Source organism: Microtus pennsylvanicus, chromosome 19, assembly GCF_037038515.1.
Source record: "Microtus pennsylvanicus isolate mMicPen1 chromosome 19, mMicPen1.hap1, whole genome shotgun sequence".
Lineage (NCBI taxonomy): Eukaryota > Metazoa > Chordata > Mammalia > Rodentia > Cricetidae > Microtus > Microtus pennsylvanicus.
Window position 1 is genome coordinate 22,618,180 of NC_134597.1, and position 20,284 is coordinate 22,638,463.

The 20,284-nt window shown below is 47.8% G+C and overlaps 1 protein-coding gene across 1 annotated transcript; it reads left to right on the plus strand.

Annotated features, from left to right (window-relative positions):
• The first annotated feature begins 7,422 nt into the window (after positions 1-7,422).
• Lep (leptin) lies at positions 7,423-20,071 on the plus strand. The gene is made up of 3 exons (XM_075953763.1): positions 7,423-7,443; positions 15,758-15,926; positions 17,045-20,071. Exons 2-3 carry the CDS (start codon positions 15,783-15,785, stop codon positions 17,402-17,404), a joined length of 504 nt encoding a protein of 167 aa, XP_075809878.1. The 5' UTR covers positions 7,423-7,443; positions 15,758-15,782; the 3' UTR covers positions 17,405-20,071.
• Positions 20,072-20,284: the final 213 nt, after the last annotated feature.

Consider the following 20,284-nt stretch of genomic DNA (forward strand, 5'->3'; position numbering starts at 1 on the left):
TGAGTTCTAGATGGTGGTAATATGATGATGACTTTGTCCTTCCAGGTTGGTCATTCAGCTAACAGGCCTGGGGTTCTTACCCTCAAAATGTTTTTTGTTTGTTTGTTTGTTTGTTGGATATGTCTGAATGGTTTCTTTTTTCTCCTTTTAAAAATAATCTTATTTTACATACCAATCCCATTTCCTTCTCCCTCTCATTCTCCCATCCCCCCCACTCCACCCCCTATCCACTCCTCAGAGACAATGACCCACGGGGAGTCAACAAAGTCTGTCTCATCATCTGAGGCAGGACCAAGGCCCTCCTCCCTGTATCTTCGCTGAGCAAGGGATCCCTCCATAGGGAATGGGATCCAAAGAGACAGTTCCTACACTAGGGATAAATACTGGTTCCACTGCTAGTGGCCCCACAAACTGCCCAAGCCACACAACTGTCACCCACACTCAGAGGGCCTAGTTCAGTCTTATGCTGCTTCCCCAGCTGTCAGTCCAGGGTCAGTGAACTCCCACTAGCTCGGGTCAGCTGCTTCTATGGGTATCCCCATCACAGTCTTGGGCCCTAGGGAAACTCCCAGGAGAGCACAAGGATGTCCCCAGCTAAGCATCTAAGCAACAGTGGAGAGGGTACCTAAACTGCCCTTCCCTGTAATCAGATTGATGGCTACCTTAATTGTCATCATAGAACCTTCATCTGGTAACTGATGGAAGCAGATGCAGAGATCAACAGCTAAGCACTGGGCTGAACTCCTGGAGTCCAGTCAGAGAGGGAGGAGCAATATCATGAGCAAAGGGGCCAAGGGAATGTTACTTTTTTTCTAATGTAACGTTACTTTTATTTACTGTATCTATTTGTCTAACACTCTCAGATAAACTTTTTTAACGCCTCAATATCAGAATCTGCGTAATCTATAAAGAATAAAAGATCGTTCAGCTCACCATTGTGAAAGTTTTTCAATTCCACATTCACACGTTATTCAATTCATAATTCACCTGGCACACGTCCTGCCTGATGTCCCTCTTGCCACCTCACGATGGCAGTTCAGTTTCCACACGAGCTTCGATGGGGCTGGGCACTGCGGAGGGGGGCGTGGCCCTGTATCTCACTTGCCTTTGCTTCAGGGTCCAGCCCAGTGTACAGCACGTCCTCAATGAAACTTCCTGGATCCAAGCGTGAATAAACAACAGTGGGTGAACTAATAATTCCTCATGATCTGTCACCTTGCTTTTCGGGTCTCCTCCTCAACAACCTGGCCCACATTTCTCTGCCAAGTGAGTCCTCTAGAATGATGGTCTGAACGTAGGAATCCACTTTCGTATACTTTCAGATGCTTCCACTGGCTGCAGGGCCTTCAGAGTTCAGGCCTTTTCATCTCCCCTGGAAGCAGCCTTTGCTCCCACTCCCCGAGCCCCTCCCTCCCGCTCTCTGATCCAGCCTTTCAGGGCCTTTCCTCCCTTGGCATCTTGCTCTCTGGCGACTTGGCCTCCAATGCTGGTGCTTCCTGTTAACTCATGTTTTCCCAAGTACGGTGGGCCTTTTTCCTGTGGAGGGATGATTACGGTAAGAATCCCAGTCTCTTCATGACTTTCTGCATGGCTACTGTTGGATACAGGAGGTAGCATTGGTGAGATACGTTAACTGGTCTAAAAAGGCACTTTGAACACTTGATTGTTCAGCATTTTGTGTAAGAAAGTCCACAGTGGAAGGGGAAGAGAGGGGAGCAGAAGGACACACGGACCAAAGGAAAGGGGGAAAAGCAAGCTCAATGCTTCCTGAACAACATGGAACACTTACAGGGGAACATCCCTCAGTGCCCAGGTGGGAGAGGAGTCAGCCTAAAATGCCCACGGCGACCTGCTGGAGAAAGGTACAACCACTTGTTCAAAGGACTCCTTTGCACCTTTACCCTTCTCTTATTCCTTACACAGGTATACACCCTCCGTGACAAGGCCAGCCCGGACCAGGGCAAGGCCCAGATATGCCCATGTACTAAAGAGGGAGCCCCGAATTTCTCATTTTTCCAGCACCCAGTGACTAGACCAGGAGGCCATGTCTGGGCACTGAGGCATAGCTAAGCTGACTGGCTTGCTGAGAGATGAACCCCAACCCTTTCCTCCTTAGCTAGCATTGAGCCCCACTCCAAGTGAGGAGAAGTAAAATTAGCATGCTTGACAGCCCTGGGTTTTCACAAGCGAAGCCCCCCTGGAGCTCCTGTGGGAAGGACAGACCCTCTTAGCAAAGAGGGTGAGTAGGGCAAGATTTGGTTGATATCAGCTGTTCCCTTCCACTAAGAAGGCCTGTTGGAAGCGCACCGTCTAACTCAAGTTGCCTGAGGAGAACACGATGAAGTGGAAATTGGTCTTGGAAAGAACTAAGGAAATGCAGTTTATCACCTGCTAATGAACAAAGGCATCAGGCAGAACTAGAGGAAGCAGAGAAAGAGGCGAGACCCGGAGCAATGAGTGACCTCTGAGTGTAGAATCCCACAGAGTCTAGCAGGTTGACATCCCGAGCCCAGACAGTCTGCCTTCTGTCTCACCTTGCCTACCAGGCTGAGGACTGGATGCTTGCAGAGTGGAGCGTCCCCCTCCTGCAGTTTCAGGGCCATAAGCACAACGACTGAAGGAAACAACATCAAACGGAGGATTCACAATGAAGCTACTGCAGGAAACCGCACCTGCCTTCCTCGGGGCTTCTGGTTAGGAGAGATAACTCAATATCCTTAATGCTCAAATCACTGTTACTTACAGTCAATTGCATATGCAAATTGGTACAATCTCTAAGGAATGTAACTTGGCAATATATTTCTATTTTGAATGCACATAACTCCTGGCCTGATAATTCTACTTATCGGAATTTCTCCCACAGATATACTCACACAGGGATCAAAGAAGTATATTTAAATATATTAATTACAACGGTACGTATGTAACAATGTGGTTAGGTAGATTATGGTGTATCCATAAAATGGAATACACACTGACTTTAAAAAGAAAGACTCAGGTCCGTGTACAGGAGAGAGAAATTATATTCCAGATATATTAAAGGAAGGAAGTGAGATGGGTAACGGTTGAAAACGGATGCTAAGGATGTGGAAATATTTCAATGCCATTTTTTTTGTAAATGTATTATGGAGATTTAAATTTTTCCAAACTATAAAATTTAAAGATGAGATGAAGAGTAGTAGCATGAATTAGTATGGGTTTTAAAAACCCAACTCAAAACTAATTAGTATTAATTTTTAATTAGCATTAGTTTTTAAGAGAAAATATGTAGGGGAACACACATACATATACATATACACATACACATACATACATACATACACACACATATATATACATATATATATTATATATATATTAGTCTTCCTGTCAGTAATCTCACTGATTCCCTAAACTGAATATACTCAGCATGTGTTCCTCTTCTCGGTCAATACATTTCTAAAGCACTGCTCCTGTTAGAACTTTCTGACTTCCACATACGCACATCTTGATTTTCTCTTTCCCACCCTTATTCCTTTATTTCCTTCAATAAATACGTGTAGGGAATGGGAGTGTAGTTCAGTGGTAGAACACATACATAGCACCAAGAAATCAATACTTATTGGGAATAAAACAACCAGGTTCAAACAAAGCAATACAAGACAATTCTGAGACATTTGGAGAACTATGATGTCCTAGAGTTTCTATTGCTGCAACGAAACACCATGACCAAAAAGAAGTTGGGGAAGAAATGGTTTGTTTGGTTTACACTTCCACATCACCAAAGGAAGTCAGCACAGGAACTCAAGTGGGGCAGGACCTGGAGGCAGGAGCTGATGCAGAAGCCATGGAGGGGAGCTGCTTGCTGGCTTGCTTCCCCTGGCCGGCTCAGCCCACCTTCTTAGAGAACCCAGGACCACCAGCCCAAGGATGGCGCCACCCAGAATGGGCTGGGCCCTCCCCCATTGATCACTAACTGAGAAAAGCCTTACAGTTGGATCTCATGGAGGCATTTCCTCAACTGAGGTTCCTTCCTCTCTAATGTTTCTGGCTTGTGTCAAGTTGACACATGAAACCAGTCCGTACATATGATGTATACTTTCACAATGTTAAAGAATTGCTATTTTTGATAGTGATCTTATATAAAAAACAAACAAACAAAACAACTTACTTTTGCTGGGCAGTGGCAGCGCACACCTTTAATCCCAGCACTCGGGAGGCAGAGGCAGGTTAATCTCTGTGAATTCAAGACCAGCCTGGTCTACAGAGTGAGTTCCAGGATAGCCGCCAAAGCTACCCAGAGAAATCCTGCCTCAAAAAACAAACAAACAGAAAATTTATTTTTTAGAAAGCACCCAAGTATTTGGGAGTATAAAAGTGTTTGCAATTTGCTTTAAAATAACTTTGAAAAACTGAAGCTAAAATATGGAAAATAATAATAATACTTTAGGAAATAAGTATAATTCATTATATTATTTCTTATTTTTCACTATTTTAGAAACTTTCATCTAAAAATATGTGTTAAACCCAGAAGACATGGGTTTTTTAAATAAAAATCATAGTGCCAGATTTGGGATAAATCCCTGAGTCAGGAGGCCCCAGAGGTCTCCAAAACAACATTACTCTTGTCAAATACCCACCAGAATTTGGTAGTAAGGACCCACGGTTGAATACACAACATACTTTGGTTGCGGAGAAATCAAGCTGGACTTGGTCTGAAAACTTCCTCCTTGCTGGCCAGTTTACATAGTGCTAGAACACCCTTCTTCCTGGTGCTGTGTCCCTATGATACAGTTCCTCATGTGTGGTGACCCCCCCAACCAGAAACTTATTTTCATTGCTATTTCATAGCTGTAATGTTGCTGCTGTTATGAATTGTAAAGTTAATATCTTAGGCTACTCCTGTGAAAGGGACCTTTGACCCCCAGCCCACAGGTCACAGCCCACAGGTTGAGAACCACTGTTCTAGCAGAGGCTATGCAGGTTGCTAGGAGAGAAACGCTATCCATGGTATTTCCCTCTGGAGAGCCCTTCATGCTATAAACTATCTTGCCAGGCAAAATGTGACCACTGGTGTAAAAGTGGCACAAAGGTTATGGGGTAACCAATTACTTCTGGATTGGATTTGAGGTCTACGCCACAGAATGGAGCTTATGCCTGATACTGTCAATCTGGTCAAAATCCCACAGTTAGAGAGTGTATAGGCCTTAGCGGGGAACCTGCTACTATTGTCTTGCTAAATTAGCATGATGTCAAACTGCCTTCTAAATATTCATGTTTATACCCAAAGATCATTGCTGCCCTCAACCTTAGCCAGGGAAACCTCCCTCCGAAGTGGTCAACAGTTAATCAGAGATTCATAACTATTTGAAGTGCTGAGAATGAGCACTGAGCCCCCACAGGGATAGCTGTATCAGCTTCCCCTCCCCAGACTCAGGGGAACGTTAGAGACAGGGGGTGGGAATAATGTAAGAGCTGGAGTATGAAGAAGAGCACTGTGAGATAGCATCTTCTGGGCATGAGGTGTCCATTGCACCCCTAAGCTTATGGTTACCTGAACAAACGTATACAAGATCAAGCCAACAAGATCAGCCAACACTCCAACATGAGCACTTGGAGATAAAAGGGGGCAAAGAATGACACATTGGGAATGTCTTAGAGCTCCAGGAGAGCTGGGGTGCATAAGACCAGTATGCATTGTTTACATATATAGAATTGTCAGAGAATAAATAAAAGATATTCTAGCTTTGTGCTCGGTAGGTACTGAGATCTTTAACTTGTTTATCAAAGTAACCTATCACCTCACAGAACGAGTTGTCTTTGGGGAGCGTGCCTCCACCAAGTAGTCTCAAATGCTTTGTGACGGTTGCCCCCAGGACTCATCTTGAATCTGGTTTTCATGGTTCCTTTTACATCATCACCAAAAATATATTTTCCCAAGGTTAATATATATATATGTACACACACACACACACCTTCCCAGTGGCTCGAATCTAGAAGAATGCTCATACAGAAGTACACTAACCCTGACAACTATGTGGTTCACGGTGACCTGGGATTCACCTCAGCAAATCATTCTTGGGCACCTACATGCTGCTGGCATTGTGAAGGTATCAGGACTTCAAGAGAAAACGGCAGAGGCTCCTGTCCTCTGTCCACAATCAAGGAAGCCTCCCCAACAAAGGAAAGCAGGGTCTATGCAGAGCAGGAGGCTCTGCAGTTCAAAGGGATGGACCAGCAGCCAGGCATCCCCATAGAGAGACTGGCAGGACGGGGGCCGGGAGAAGCAAGTGCAGGTGCATGCGTATGTACGTACGTGCGTGCGTGCGTGCGTGCGTGTATTTTGGAATTTGCAGGTTAGCAAACAATTCCTGTTTTGAAGGAAAGAACACTACCTCTGTAGGGGCTTACACAAGAGAAAACAAATTTTGAAGACCAAATTCAGACCTTTAATTGTAGACACTAAAATTTAAATTTCTTATAATTTCCACAACAGAACTATTGTTCTTGTTTGTTTTCCAGCCATTTAACTAGGTAAAGGTCATTCCTGTTTCTTGGGTGGTACCAAACCAGGTCAGGTCAGGCAGGATTTGGGCTGGTCTGTGTCCTCCTACCCAATGTGACTGTCTGGTTTTTCCTGAGGGTGAGTGATTGTTTCCAAAGTTGTTCTCAATTGGGGTGACCTCCATGGGTCTGATCAATTGTTCGCACCTGGGTCCCTGGCTGTCTCTAATCCATGACAGCTGGGGTTATAAAATGTAAGCCCCGGTACCTGTTTCCTCCTCCTGGGAATCCAAGGATATTCCTGCCCAAATGAAGAAAATATTGAGCTGGGGCAGGCTCCTGTCACCTGTCCCCAGTAACTGGTACAGAGCGTTTCTAAAGGCAAAAGTGCTTGGAATAGCGTTCTGTGTCGTCCTAAGAGCGGACATCTCATCCCTAGAGAAAGGGTGTCTTTCGGGTACTAAAGAAAGACAACCATCCGAAGCGTGGTACCTAGTTCCCCCTCTGAGCAGCCAGGTTGGGTATGTAGACTGTCGAAAGCCGCAGCCGGCCGACTCCTTGCTTACTAGCCACCCTGTCCCCAAGCGGACTTCCGTAGTCACCATCCCGGCTTTACTCCCCGCGGAGCTGGAAGCGCCATCCCAAGGGACCGATCCTTAAGCCACCGCGGCGCAGGAGCCGCTGGCGCGACCTCGAGGATTGCTGGCTCCTACCAAGAGTCCTCAAACTTGCACTCGAGGGCGCGGCTGAAGTCGTCCCTCGAGGCGCCCACAACCCGGGCTCGTGCATGAAGCACTAGGCCGCCACCAGCACCGTCGCTGCCCGGCGGGGCGGGGCGGGAATTGGCGCTCGCAGGGACCGGGGCTGGTTCGGCAGTTGCGCAAGTGGCACTGGGGCAGCTATAAGAAGGGGCAGGCAGGCATGGAGCCCCGGAGAAATCCCCGCGCCAGCAGCTGCAAGGTAAGGCCCTGGGCATGATTTCTACTTCTCTGTCAGTCCTTGGTGCACCACAACACCCCGCCTAATTCTGAAACCCAGAGAAACTGAGGCAAAAGGGAGGTAGTGTGGACGGCTTGGTGCTTTACTTTAAAGTAGGTAGCTTTACTAGACAGAGGGAAGGCGGCTGGGAGTCGAATTCCGGACTGGACCGGCCTGTGCCCACAGGGCACCAACCTGTTCTTGCAGAACCAGCCAGAACTCTAGGAGTGTGTTTGGTCTACAGACTTGCCATGGTTAGGGAACCGGGATGATCAGATCCCACATCTGTCAGATGGACAGAGCAAGGCTGGGACATGCAAGGACGCAGCATTTCCGGGCTCCTGGAGTCTAGATACAGCCTGCTTTGCCGTAAAAGTTTATTTTTAACCAGGGTCTTGACTGGGAAATGGGCCTACCCACCACTAAAACTACTGTGGGTAGAAATACTGCCAGGAAGAACTCACTCCACCTACCCCCACCTCTGCAAAAGGCACCCGAACTCACTTTATCTGCCCTCAAACTCATGCAAATTGTCTTCTTCGTGGACTGCCTCCACGAAGAAGCAGATCATGGGAAAGACCTATAGCCAGCACGTTTTTTACTGTTAGGCATTTCACCCAAGATGGTCAAATGCACATTGCCAGCCCGAAGCTCCAGCGTGCCCCTCCTTCAGCTGTCCTCTCTAGGGTTCCTGTGGACTGGATTGTGGGTGTGGCGCTCCTATACTCTTCTGTGCCTCACTGGGGAAAATGGTGCCTTAAAAATGGTCAGATACCAGGCTGTCTTGTGTGAACAGCTACATGAGAGAGGATGGAGTAATTGAGTCATTGTGGTTAGGAGCATGGTATTCTGGAGAGGGAGACGAAGGGCAGGGACATGGTGGCACCATCCAGGGAGCACAGGCTCTCTGGGTGCCCTTTGCAAAGTGGAAATGGACTTCCGGGAGTGACAGTAATATATATTACATTATATATATATCCATATATATATATATATGGAAGAGTTCTTGTTGGGCAGTGGTCAGCTGGGACTGGGGGAGCATTTCCAACCTTTCCTTAATCTGTATGATGTGTGCAACCAAATTTCAAAGGAGGAATATCTAACGGCTACCTCACTATCCTGGGTGTGAAAAGACCACAGTGATTGTGTATCTCAGTGAGGCATGAAGAGAAGCACACACACGCACACACAAACACATACACACAAAGAATTCTTTTCAGTTCTTTCTTTTCTCAAGCACCCAAGGATGCTGGGCTGAGGGGAACGTGTCCACGTAGGCTGGAGGAGCATCCTTCTCATATTTGGTACATCTTATAGCCAAAATAACAAACTCTTCTCGGTATCTGCGAGAAATACTTTCCTCCCTCTCTGTTCCAGGAAAAAATAATAATAAAAGAGTCAGGGCCAGAGCCAGGGAAGTTGCGATGAATTCTTGTCCGTCAGCCCCAGGCAGATGCCTCTCGTGGCTGAGTGACCCATGTGCCATGCAGAAATGGCCGCCTGAGGACACTCTCTTTTCAGAGCCTCAGTCATTCTTCTAGAGGCACAGGGGGCCAGGGAGGGAGACAGAGCTGGGTTTTCGGTGATGTGGAATTCCTGTGGGGTATACATGAGCTTTCTAGCCCTTGGACACAGCCTTGAAATGCTTCCCTGTCCATACAGTTGCCTCCTAGAAATGCAGAGAGAGAGGTTTAGGTTCTATGGAAAAACAGGATGTCTGGTGCTCAGATACACCAGGCTCCTTTGCACTTGTTCCCCACACAACAACAGACATGCCCTGCCCTCCAGCAAACTACATGCTCCCATCTCTCCTGCTGTCTATGAGCGCTCTGAATCTATAATCATGTCCATTCACCTGAACCACAGACTCAGCCTCCACCTGTGTGCACTCAGGAGTACCAGAGCTCTGCAGGGGAGTCACAATGCTGGTGGGGGATGGGGGGGAGCTCAGCATGGGTCCCCAGACAGTGCTGGGGTGGGAGTCACTTGCAATGACAGTCCACAGGAAGCTGAAAGACATCAGAACTATGTAGGGGCTGGGGACACAGAAAGTAAACAGAGGCGATCCAAAGTGTTGGGAAAAGAGAAAGGTGGACACCAAAGCATTTTAAGACAGCTTCGTAGGCATTTCTGTGGGGGCAAAAGTGAAGTCTAAGACAGCAGCATGTACCTGTGATCTCAGCTGGAGGAAGGTAGAGGCAGGAAGACCGTTTAAGGTCAGTGTGGATAGCATGGTGAGTTCAAGGCCAGTCTGGGCTTTATGAGACTGACTCAGAACAAAGAAAGATAAACTGTTTTTTCCAAATGGCAGCCTCCTTAATGATAGGTTAACCTGTTCAGCCTATGGAGATCAAGGATGGAGAATACTTTACTTATTCATTCAACAAAAATTGAATAAGCACCTGCTCTGTGTCAGGCCCTTGGGAGATGCTGAACCAAGTGCGGGTGTCGCTAATGGGTTGTGGCACCCTCTTTCCTCGTGGCAGGAGCTCCAGTTCCCCTCCTGACAGTGCTCCAGGGAGCCACTGAAAATTGATCAGAGGTGACGCAGGAGTTGAAATCTATTTGCTTTCCCTGATGGGAATGGAGAGAATATGAGCCCCTCACCCACACTGCGCCTACCAGCTGAGAATGTCAGCATGATTTCTCAAGCAAGGCCTCTGGTTGCAGAGAAGAGAAAATTGTTCCTGCTAGCTTAGTGATTTTCAAATCGCTTACAGAGGCCAACATTTGAGGAATGGGCTGAAATCCCCAAGACTGTGTCACCTGCAGCAGAGGTGAATCTCTAAAAACATTTTTTAACAGTGTGCGTGCGCGCGCGCACACACACACGCACACACGAGAGTGTATGGAAGTCAGAAGACAACTTGCAGGAATCAACTGATTCCTTCTACCGCATGGGTCATCGTGGGAATTGATCTCAGGTCATTATTCTCGGTGGAAAGTGGTTTTACCCTCTGAGACACCCCACCGGCCTTTGTTTTTCTAGTTTGGGGTGGGGGGATGCACATATACCACAGAGAGCATGTGTAGTCTCCGGCATTTAGGTCCCAGGGATAGAACTCAGATCATCAGTCTTGGTGATAACTGTCCTTATCCACTGAGCCATCTTGCCAGCCCAGCAGAAAAGCTTTCTAATAATCTGTACTTGAGTAAGGTAACTATAGACCATAATTAACTGGACAATTCAAAATAGCTAATAAAAAACCATTATTGAGAAGGCAAAGAGATGTCTCAGTGGGTAAAGTGTGTGTGTGTATGCTAGTGAACACATGCATTAAATATGTGTAAAACATTTTAAAGATTTAGTTTAAAGAAATAAATGTAGTAAAAACCCTAGTTTTGCTACATTTAACAGAAGAGAAGAGACAGAGACAGAGAGAGACAGAGAGAGAGTTAGGTGCCCTCAGAGTCTAGAGGCGTCTGGTCTTCCTGGATCTATAGTTACCGGAGGCCTGTGAACAGCTTGGCATGGGTGCTGGGAACTGAACTCTGGTCCTCTGGAGTAGCAAGCAGTATGCTCTTTTAACCACTGAGCCATCTCTTCCACCCCCAGAAAACATTTTTAAAGAAGTCATACTTCCTAGCTAACATTCCCTGTACTCAGTGGCGGTAGCCATTCTTCCTCCCTCCCCACACTCCTCTGAGCATCTGAGAATTGCTATTCTTCTCTCTCTGCCTTGAGATCAGCATAATGTCCTCCTATTCTATTCGTGTTGCTGTGATGACAGTATTTCATTTATTTTATGGTGAATACTATTTCACTGTGGATACGTACCACGTTTTATTTATTCATTCATACCTCAATGGGCACTTAGATTGATTCCATATCTTGGTTATAAATAGGGAAGCAAAATATCTCTTTCACGTACTGGCTTCTTTCCTCTGGGTGCACACCTACCCAGAGAAAAGAACGGGCTGGGTCATAAGGTAGCTCTATTTTTAGTTTCTAGAGCTATCTCCACACTGTTTTCCATAGGGGCTGTATTCATTGACGGTTTCACTAGCAATGTACGAGCGTTCCCTTTCTCCACATCCCACCCCCGGCATCTGCTATCTTTTGTCTTTTTGACAGAAGTCATTCTGAGGTCCGAGATGATATCTCACTGTGGTTTTGATTTGCATTTCTAAGATATTTTCATATGCTCCTTAGCCAAATATTATCTGAATTTAATTCGTAGCAGCATACCAAAGATTACCCAAAAAAAAAATCTATAAAAATCTCATGACTCGAGAAGAGAAGAAAGAAGGGAGTGTGTTCTGGGTCTCTTGCTAACCTCTAGTATTGGAGAAGCTAGGCTGAGCTCCCTGGTGGCAGCTTAGCCAAGGATGCCTCTGTCACCCAGTGCTCCCCTGAATGTCGTTTCCCCCATTGCTGCATAGTGGGCAGGCCTGACCTGCTCTGCTGCCTTCCAGTCTGGATCTGAAGAGGTGGCTAGCAGGTGTATCCATCCCCAGCCATCTTGTCCTGAAGGGTCTGCCCGGTTCCCCGGACGGAAGGAAGGAAAGGGTGTTCACATCTGAGGCTACCATATCTTGGGGGAATTAGGGTGGTCTTGTCTGCAGGGAAGGACACGGTAGACGGTGGGAGCATAGAACTGCCCTGCAGGGATGTCGTTGGAGAATCATCTAACTGGGGTGGGGGTCCAGGACCCAGGTGAGATCAGAGAGAGGAACCTGGCGGGCCTATGACGTAGCCCGCACGTCTCTTGGACCAGTCTTGAGGCTGTTTTCTGAAGACATATGTCACTGCCTGGAGCTGCCTCTGGGCCTCCCCTTTCTGTCCTTTTACCTTTCCTGTGTGCCCCACTGTGGAGTCGCAATCAAGAAAGTAGAATGCGGCAGGGTCTAGATGGCAGGGGAAGGCGGAAGGCCCTCAGAAGAGCTATCAAGTGAGATGTCCTGAGTGTGAAGTGGAGGTAGAGGGTGGGGATAACCTATCAGTGCCCAGCCTGCCCTTCTGCACGGTCCCTCCTCTTTCCAGACTCGAGGGACACAGTGTCCCTCAGCATTTTAGCTATTCCTCTGCCAGCTCTTAGACTACAATCACTCTCAAGTATTTAAACCCACTTAGGAAACTTCTAGAAAGGAAAGGGTTTGTGGCCTCAGCTCCCTGGAACTACACTCATGGCCCCTATCCCCTAAGCTCCAACCACCCCCCAATTCTAACTGATCACACAGGTAATGTCCTAATGTCCTTAGAGTTGACCAAGGCCCTGAATCTATTTAAACGGTCCAGCTTCCATTGTAATTAATGACATACATTCCTACACCAGAAGGACACTGTTTTGTTCTTTAATTTACTAACACTATTTATTTATTTATTTAGGGTTTTTGTTTCTCAGAGACCATGTCTTGCTCTGTAGCCCAGGCTAGTCTAAGATTTACAAGAAACTCTCCTGCCTCAGCCTCATAAATGCTAAAATCCCAGATATGCATGGGCCACCATATAGTAGCCAAGAGCGGTCACGTGGCACTGCTGCTTCTCTTTGATTGGTCACATTGGGCTGCGTGACCGCACCTGATGGGAGAAGCTGGCAAGTATAGCGGTTCTTTTTCATGGCCGCACACCTCCCTTAGGACCCAGGAAAGAAAGAAAAATAAAGACGCTGGGAACAACTAACATGGGCATGCATGTTGGTGCGTTTGTGTGTGTGCGTGTGTTGCATAAGCGTGTTATGTGCTGTTGGGGTCATCGGTTCTCACCATGGCTTTGATCATGGATGGACCTGTGACCACTTCTCTCTGCAGCCCCCCCATACGTGTCCTAGAAGCCTGGCCTCTCATCTTAGGCCTCCTTACTCAGCAACGGCATCTCAATTCCACGTTTTCAAAGCACTGCAATTTATTGCCGGAATCCACTGGGGCGTATTATCCATGCCGAGAGAGGGCTTGTAAACCCGTTTGTCCATTCCGATGGTTCGGGGTGGTCATTATGTGAAAATAGCTATGCTATGGCCATAGTTAATCTGGTAGTAAATTTTGTAAGGAAGGAGGATGTCGTCAACACATAAATCTTAGAAATGAATGCCGCACACTCTTGTGCTGCAGGGGAAAAGCCACAAGCACCAGGTACCCCGCTAGGATGCCTGTGGGCCAAGGGCCTGACTCAGAGTCAGCTGCAGGTGTGGTTGCCCAGAGCGCTTCAAGCTCTGCGCGGTAATTACAATAATTTTTAAGTAGCTGGCATTTACTCCCTCAACCCTGAGCCAGACACAAGCCAAGATAGGCAGGGATATTGAAAATTAATCTCATTTAGCCCTTGGAGCCAGCGCCAGTGTGTTAGCTCCATTTTACCGGGAGGATCAGATATTTGGGGACGTTGACTATCCTGCCCAGAGACGCAAACAAACAACCACAACAAAAACAGAGCCTGCCATTAAAGCCGGGGGCCTAAGTATCATCCTTGGTTCCCTCATTGAGATTTCGGGGAACTAAGTGGGAGATATCAGCTGACAACCCCACTAATCTGTGGAGGATACAGTCGATGACTTCCAGGGGACACCTGAAATTTCTGAGAAGGCTAAGCCACTTACAGCCAATGATTCTTCCTATGCCTCGGAGCACAGACCCCTAGAATGCAAATTCTTGAATGTTTATGCATCCTTTGGTCCCAGTTCTTGCTTTCAGGTCATTATTAAATTAAATAAAGGTTAACAGGAACACACTGATTCCATGACGGTTGATCTGATAACCAAGCAGCTATGTATACAGTGTGGATGCCCTGAATGAGGGTGCCTCACATCCCAGGAGGCACAGGAGGAGACAGTACAAGACTTCATAAGACTACTCAGCATGGCACAATTAAAGGGTGATGAATTATTCATTTCTGGAATTTTCCATTTAATATTTTTGGGTCACAGATGACCAAGGATAGCTAAAACCTTGGACAGCGAAGTTGTGGGTGGGGGCAGGAGGAAGCTGTATTTCAATCTGTCCTTCACACATCCCAGCCTGCCATTTATCTTTTTGACTTTGGAAAAGTTGGCTCATCTTTCAGAGCCTCATTTGTTTTCTCTTCTGTAAAGCTCAGATTAAAAAGAGCGTACCTTTAAGCAAGCACTATAAATAATATATAAGCAGCGTGCTCATTTTTGCTGTACTGCCAGCAGGTGAGTTATACTAATATTACCCGACGGATGGCAGTGCATTACCCGTCCCCACCAAGACCCAGATGAGGAAGGGCACAAACAGGGAAAGGCAGTTTTTTTCTACTATCTCTACACTCGGCATCCTAATACTTACGGATATCGTTATTATTCCAGCTCATACACACACCCTTAGCGTGGATCACTGGCTACAGACTTGCAGACATTTAACTTTATTACCGTTTTGCCTCATGCATCTCATCAAGCCTGTGTTTCTTAATCAAGAATCTGCATAGTGTTAATTTAAAAGCCCATGGTTTCATGACTGAGATTTCCAGCATCCTAAGTAGACTTGCTGTGTTCTCGCCTTCCTCCACACCGTTACACTTCTGGTCTCTTGGACACATGGGGACACTCTATTATTCCAGCCCCTTCTTGGTCTTCAACACCAGCCAAGGCGACCTCCTCTGGGTTCCTGTGATGTCTCACACTTGTCTTCCTGCACTGAGGCAGCCTATAGCTTGTCTGTCCCTCTGTTACACTGAGGCCCGGAGTGTGGGAAGCATCTTCCATCCTTGGTGCACTGTGTGATGGAGAAATGCTGCTAAGAATCAGGTTCCCACTGGGAGAGGAAGGAATTTATAAGTCGGTAATGAAGGTCGGTCGTATGGGACGGCAACAGGCTGTGAGGGAAGAACCAGGCGGCACAGAGTCCCTAATAATGGAGGAGTGAGAGAAGCACTTCCCAACTCCTCCAGCTCCTTCACGTGCCTTAGCTAAGACGCTTCACTAAAGCTCGGAGACAGGCAGAGTCTAGGGAGAGAGGTGGGGTTTTGAGTGGATAGGTGATACACCTTAAAGTGAGGCACTGAGCAAACTGCTACATCCAACCCAGATCTTAAGAGTTGGTTTCCCTTGAAACATGCAACGAAGCCCCCATCATCATCACATCTATCTGCCAAGTACTGCCCTATAATCTATAGGGCACATCGCTGTGGTTTTATTGATCTATCAATAGCCTCCCCAAGGGGATGATGCATTTCATTAATCTAGCTTCCATAATGAACTGTCTTTGACGTTGAGAAGATGGTAGCTGGCTAGGGAAGAAAGCAAATCTTATCCGGCCACTTCTGACAGCAGGCGGGCAACAGGGCGGGTGGATGGATTTACATGGGGCTCTTGAAAAGCATCATTTCTTCTGTTTGCAGGACCAGAAAGATCCCAGGAAGGAAAATGTGCTGGAGACCCCTGTGCCAGTTTCTGTGGCTTTGGTCCTATCTGTCCTATGTTCAAGCTGTGCCTATCCAGAAAGTCCAGGATGACACCAAAACCCTCATCAAGACCATTGTCACCAGGATCAATGACATTTCACACACGGTACAGAAACTCTGGAGGACAAAGGAGAAGTGGGGCTGGAACCAGAGAGAGAAACCCGTTGAACACTTTCTGGGCGCCAGGGACATCCTGGAAGCTGAGAATTTATAAGCCTAGGGTGTCCATTCATTCTGGTAATGGCTGTTGACCCCTCTGACTGCTGGAATCCAGAGCTGAGTGATTTTAATTCTAAATCCAGCACCTAGACAGCTAGCTCACTGTGGCTCTAATTCTCAGCCACTTCAAGGGATTTGACTCTGTCATATACTCACATGAAGAAATTATAGATTCTGTGATATCATACGGCTACTCAGTTCATTTTCACTCTGCCACAGGAAACCCCGCCCTCAGTGGCTAGCTGAGTGTGTAAGGCTCACATCAGGGAGACCTCGCTCCCCCTGCTCTATAGACCACTACCTCCCGGTCCCCTCAGCCTTTGGTTTCTGGTTTGTTCTCCTTCCTTCCCGAAACTCCTTCCTGGAATCCTAGTATGCAGGACCGCAGGAACCCCTAAAGGTTCCGGTGTTGCACCGACAGACGGCCGGACTCCCAGTGTCTCCACTTCTACACAGCAGGGTCATAGGGCTCTAACAATTTTAGCTACAGCGCTCCTGCCTGTTGCTCACCCTCCTTTCAAAGTCACACAGAAGAGCAATCTTCATCATCTTTCCAAAGTAGTCATCAGGGCCACACATGGGAGACCCAACTACCGAAATGTGGGCATCAATGAGAGATGTCCACCGGGGTGGGAAGAGCCCTCCCTGGAAACCAGAGTCAGTGGAGTGGGGGAGGGGCACGACTTTGCCCCCAAGGAGGGAGAACTACACAAGAATCTGACCAGGAGGGTGAGATCCGGAGTGGGGATAAGGAGTAGAGCCATGGCGGGTCCCTCACAGATGTCCTTTGAAGAAAGGATTTAGTTAGAAGTGATGGGAGGGGTGGCTGGGAATGAGCAGGAGTCTGGGAGACCAACTCGGTCAGCTGAACAGAGGAGATAAGGGCCCAGACCAGGAAGGTGAGGAAGAAAGGAGGCAGTCCAGGCTCACAGATGAGATGGAGGGCTTTGGAGATGGATTCCCCTGCCATTTGCTGAGTATCTGCTCTTGCTTTTCTCCACACAGCAGTCGGTATCTGCCAAGCAGAGGGTCACTGGTTTGGACTTCATTCCTGGGCTCCACCCCATTCTGAGTTTGTCTAAGATGGACCAGACTCTCGCAGTCTACCAGCAGATCCTCACCAGTCTGCCTTCCCGAAACGTGGTGCAAATATCCAATGACCTCGAGAATCTCCGAGACCTCCTCCATCTGCTGGCCTCCTCCAAGAGCTGCTCCCTGCCTCGGACCAGTGATGTGCAGAAGCTAGAGAGCCTGGACGGCGTCCTGGAAGCCTCACTCTACTCCACAGAGGTGGTGGCTCTGAGCAGGCTGCAGGGCTCTCTGCAGGACATTCTGCGACAGTTGGACCTTAGCCCTGAATGCTGAGGTTTCAAGGACCATGCTGAGGGAAGAAACCTTGGCTTCCAGGTATCTCGGGGAGAAGACAGCCATGGGTACACACCCTCATCCATGTGTGCACATCCCACATCCGGGACTCTGTCCATCTCTCCCACTCCTCTAGGCCACCCTTCCAAAGGCATGACTCCACAACGCTTGACTAGAGATACACACACGATTCCATGAGCACTAGGAGGGGCCAGTCTGCAGAGGTGACTCTCAGTCAGTTCTTCAGCAAGCATAGATAAGAACCGTCCCGCTCCCTCCCTGTACCTGCTTCACTGTGGCCCAGGGGACCAGAGGAAGGGGTGGGTCGAGCCTTTGGATTGTCTCAGAGTCTCTGGGGAGCACCATGAAGGCTGCATCCACACACAGCTGGAAACTCCCAAGCAGCACATGTTGGAAGCACTTATTTATTTATTCTGCATTTTTCTTTGGATGGATTTGAAGCAAAGCGTTGGCTTTTTCAGGTTTTGGGGGTCAGTCAGGGCTAGGGAGGCTCCTGGGGTGCTGTTTTCAACCCCATTGGTGGGTCTGCCTGAGGCAAACCTATTTTGAGAGACTGGAAGGTTGGGCTTTCCTGAACAAGAGCCAGCTGAGGTAGCTCTCAAGTCTGTCCTCTGGTGACTGGCTTTGTTTCTATTGTGACTGACTTTATGCAAACACCTTTGCAGTGGCATTGCCTGGAGCATAGGCTAGGTTATTATCAAAAGGAGATGAATTTTGTCAAGTGTAATATGTATCTATGTGCACCTGGGGGTAGAGGATGTGTTAGAGGGAGAGAGGGAGACTCAGAATGTGTTTTCTGAATAATGTATACGTGGTAGCCTTTTCTGACAGGGTGAGGCAATTGCTTCACCTTCTGCAACCACCTAGTATGGGTTTTGTGGAAAGAACGGTTTAGAGCACACCAGGCACCCTTGGAGGGGGCTAAAGCCACAGGCCATCTTATTGGCATATCGCTGAGCTCAGGGAGTGAGGGTCCCACAGTCGAGACAGTGATCCCCAAAAAAAGGGTCCCTGGTGTGGCCCTCCAAGTTGTCCAGGGTTGATCCCACAATGGGTTTCTTAACGGGGCAGTAACCCTGGTAGGTGTCTGCCTGCTACTAAGCAGTTCTCATCTGATTGGCTCTTCCGAAGTAAAGCCATGTTTCCCACCCATTCTGCGGGGAGTTTTGGTCCAGTGGGAATGAGAAATCATTCAGCTGATGGTCCTGAGGCCTGGGCCAGCACTGCCGAGGAAGTGCCAGGGCCCCAGGCCAGGCTGCCAGAATTGCCCTTCGGGCTGGAGGTCACGTTCCGGAGGATGAACAAAGGGGCTTGGGTTTTTCCACCACCCTGCACCCTTATGTCGCCAGCACTCTGTGTGTGGCGGATCAATGCAGGAAAACTTGATCAAAAGCAATTCACTTTAAGACTGAGCGCTACTCCGTGCTCAGCCCTGACTGGTGCTGTGGGCTTGAGAAGCTCACCAAATAAACACAAAAAAAATCAGGGGCTCACGTCCCTGCGGTAAGACCCTACTCACCGGTGTGCCAGGGTAGATACTGTACCAGGGCAACACCACACAGCTGTCTTCAATGGGTGGAAACAGCCTGAGCTGAGGGTGACAGTGCTCAGGGTGACCCCGCTTGCACTCTACAGCATCGGCATACTTTTCGGGGCACAGTAGCATCCGCTGCTATTGTCACACATCCGTTGACACAGGGTGACTGGGATCGTAAAGATAAGAAAATACAGGTTGAGGAGCTCTTATCCAAAATGCTTGGAACTAGGAAGTTTTGGACTTTATAGAGACTTTTCAGGCTTAGGTATCTTTGAGGACATATAATGAGATATCTTGGGGGTGGGACCCCAGTATAAAATGAAGTTCATTTATATTTCATAATATCACATATACACAGCTTGAAGGTGATTTTATACGAAGTTTTTAAATAACATTAGGCGCATGAAACAAGATTTCACGGTGTGGAATTTCCTACTTGTGGCATCTTGTCATTACTCAAAAACATTGGGTTCGGAAGCATTTTGGATCTTGGATTTTTCTGTGAAGAGTTATTTAAACTGTAATGTCAAACAGGTGACAGGACCAGACTAGAGACCAGTTCCTCAGCCCTGAAGGGTGTTCCTCCAGCCAGGAAATACACTCTGGAGGTGAACTGGACCCGGATTTGGAGTGCTGGCTAGAAGAGAGGAATCTGAGGCAGGTTTTGAAGGAGGTGAGGGATGTGGTTTCCTGCTAGAAGGACGTCGTTTTACGGGATGGGATGTCGGTACGTGGAGGGTGGAGGTGTGAATGGGAGGTGAAGGGAAGGCAGACAAGGAAGAACGGGAGAAAAAGGGAAAGGCTGGAAGGAATTTATGGGCCACAAAAGTGGGTATCGAAAGAGTCCCAAGTGCCACAGTCTGGAGCAGGGGCGTGTGGCGGCTGGTGTCCCACTGCTCTGGGGTCCATGGTATGTCTGTCACCTTGGCCACCTCATCAAGCTGAAATGTTCTGAGCCTTTGCTCAGAAAACCCCGGCACTATGGCTCATTCCCAGATTGTGAAACTTCCCATATGCAAAAATGCTTGTTTTTTTGGTTTTTTTTGTTTTTTTATATGACGACAACAAACTTGTTTTATTTTGTGTAAACTTAAATAAATTAACAATGCCTCCCTGCTTTGTTTTCTGTCTCCTGTAGTGGAGGGGCTTCAAGGGAGCTGTTTGTGTGTGACAGGGCAAGGCCTGGCTGGCGTCCAGCCATCACCCGGGTCAGCTCCACCCGGGCTTGGCCACAGCCAGCCGCCAGTTATTCAGGCAAAAGGATTACCCTAAAGCCCAGGGCTGGTCAAGGAGCACATTCTATACCAGAGGCTGTGCACTTC

Excerpts from the sequence above, each read along its gene's own strand:
- Lep (XM_075953763.1), top strand. The coding sequence starts at position 15,783 with ATGTGCTGGAGACCCCTGTGCCAGTTTCTGTGGCTTTGGTCCTATCTG. Across the intron at positions 15,927-17,044 it reads TCAATGACATTTCACACACG|CAGTCGGTATCTGCCAAGCA; the intron begins GTACAGAAACTC and ends TTCTCCACACAG.